Genomic DNA, 2513 nt, shown 5'->3' with positions numbered 1-2513 from the left:
GGCGCGCAAGGCGGGGCCGGGTGGGAAGGACACTCCTGCAGAGGACGCGTCCCTGGTGAGCCATGCGGCTCCTGATGCTTTCCCGGCAGCAACAAATGCATTGTCCCGTAGCAGCTGCAGGCCGCCTGAACCATGTTACAGCGATGCAAAAGCACCGTTTGACAAATGCCAACAAGCCATGCATGCCCTCCCCATCCAAATCGCAGGGCCTGACACCTCAGCTTTATGAAGCCGTGCTGAGGGCGCTCGCGTCCCTGGCGGCCGCGCCGCCACGCCGTCCGGACGCGGACGGCGACACGGGGCCCCCCTGCGATGCAGAGGGGGACATCCTGGCGGAAGGAGGAGACCAGGCCGCCGTCTCGGACGTGGGCGCATGGCTGGCGCGCCAGCCGCTGGAGCCGCTGGCGGCGCTGGCCGCGCACGCGTCGCCGAGGGTGCAGGCGCGGGCGCTCAGGCTGGTGGCGCTGCGCGTCCGCGGCCCGGGCGGCGCCACGGAGGCGGTCGCGGCAGGCCTCGTCCCGCGCGCGGCGGCCGCGCTCGCGGGCGGGGCTCCGCTCGCGGTGCAGTTTGCGGCCGCGCGCCTGCTGCGGTGGCTGCTGGCTCTTGGGCAGGAGGGCGACGACGCTAGGGCGAATGTGTCAGCCGCCATGCATGGCGCGGACATGGAGGCGGCCCTCTTGGCGCTGCTGCTCTTGCCTGCAACCGCAGCGCCGGCCGCGGTGTCAGGCAAGCCCCGTGCGGGTGTCGGAGCCCCTATCGGGCCGGGGGCCAGCGCCGCGGCGGCGGCGGCGGCAGCGGCCGCGGCAGCGGCGCAAGCGGAGTCCCTGCGGGCGGCGGTCGAGCGGGAGGCGGCGCAGCTGATGGCCACGTTGGTCGACGGCAGCGCTGAGTCAGCGGAGCGGCTGATGGGCTTGGGCGCGCTCGAGGCGCTGGCGTCTCTGCTGCCAGCGGAGGCCCCCCCGCCGCCCGTCGATGCCAGTACGCTGCTCAGCGGCGGCGGCACCGAGCTTGGCGGCAGCAGGTCGCAGACCGGTGAAGTGCAGCAGCCGCCGGCCGGCGGCGGCAGCCGGCCAGGCACTACCAGCTCGGGAGCCGGCGCGCCAGGGGCTGCGGCTGCCGCGGGGCTCGGGCACCAAAACCCTGCCGCTGGAGGGGCCTTGACAGCGGACGCATTGGGGGCGCCCAGCGGTGTCCAGAAGACCGCGGCGCCGGAGGTAATGGGCGCCGTGCTCTCGGCCTTGGCTGCGCTGCTGTCGTATCACAGGCATGCAGCCGCCGCGCTGCTGACATCAGCGCCGTCGGAGGCGACACAGCAGGAGGATACAGCTGGTCTGCCAGGTGCCGCGACCACCAGCGGGTGGGCTGTGGCAGCGAGCGGTTTGGGGGAGGATGACGGTATTCAGCAGCATCGGCAGCAGCAGCAGCAGCAGCAGCAGCAGCAGCAGCAACAGCAGCAGCAGCAGCAGCAGCAGCAGCAGCAGCAACAGCAGCAGCAACAGCAGCTGAAACCACTTGCAGCCAAACTTATGGCCCAGCTGCTGGCACTCCTGGTTGCGCCCGAGGAGGCGCCTGCGGTCCCACAAGCCGAGGCCCCGGCGGCGACGACGCCGCGCTCTGGGCACGGCGCGACGTCAGAATCTGGCAAGGCCCACAAAAAGGAGGGAGCGGGCAGGGCGTCCGTTGTCAAGGTGCGCGCTGTGTGTTCTGCGGCCATCTGCGGCTGTGACTGATGAGGCCTATCAGCAGGAAAACCCTACCCTGATGCAACGGCCCTATCCGCCAGGCAATAGCTCACAGTTAGTGTCCGCCTGGTGTTTTGGTTTTCGCCATCAGCCGAACCACAAGGGCCACGTTGTGGCCAGGGTCTAGGATTTCAGCCTCACAGCCATGAGCTTTTGTGCCAAACAACGGCTGCCTCCCGACGCCCGCACGCCGCTGCAGGCCACGGCCGAGCCCCCCGCAGTGGCAGCCCCGCCACCGCCCCAGGCGCACCCTGAGCCCCCGCCCAGCGCCAAGTGTGGCGCGCTTGCCTGCCTCCAGGCTGCCTGCCGCCTGCCCGGCTTCTGGCCGGCCGCGGCGCCGCGCTATTGGCGACGCCTGAGGCGGCTGGTGGAGTGCGCGTCGGCCGCGACCGCCGGGCGCGGGCTGGCCGGTGAGGCAGGTTCTTGGCAGCTGCTGCACCCACCTGAGCTGCTGCTCGAGACAGCCGGGCTGCTGGCAGCGCTGGCTGAGTGCTGCAGCCCTGAAGAGGTGCAGCAGCTGGGCCTTGTGGCCGCTCTCAAGGCCACGGCCGCGGCGGCCGCAGCGTTGGATGTGGCGGCAACAGTGGAAAAGCCTGCGGGCGAGGATGGGGTTGCAGCAAACGCGGGTGCGGTAGAGGTGCCTGCCGATGGCGTCAGGTCGGCAGCCGCAGCCGTGGTGCGCAGCGGCGTGGCGCGGGCGCTGATGTGCCTGCCGGCGGCCGCGTTTGAGGCGCCCCCGCGGCCGCCGCCGCCGTCGCCGCCGCCGACCCC

General features: G+C 71.9%; 1 protein-coding gene across 1 annotated transcript; it reads left to right on the top strand.

Moving 5' to 3' along the window:
* Nucleotides 1–182: 182 nt before the first annotated feature.
* Nucleotides 183–1730, top strand: MNEG_6834 (hypothetical protein; the record flags this gene model as incomplete). Its single annotated transcript, XM_014044693.1, has 1 exon — nt 183–1730. One exon carries the CDS (start codon nt 183–185, stop codon nt 1728–1730), a length of 1548 nt encoding a protein of 515 aa, XP_013900147.1.
* Between the last annotated feature and the right edge of the window lie 783 nt (nt 1731–2513).

This window comes from Monoraphidium neglectum (assembly GCF_000611645.1).
Source record: "Monoraphidium neglectum strain SAG 48.87 unplaced genomic scaffold scaffold01151, whole genome shotgun sequence".
Lineage (NCBI taxonomy): Eukaryota > Viridiplantae > Chlorophyta > Chlorophyceae > Sphaeropleales > Selenastraceae > Monoraphidium > Monoraphidium neglectum.
The sequence above is the reverse complement of the archived record's forward strand: the minus strand, read 5'-3'. Positions and strand labels throughout refer to the sequence as shown.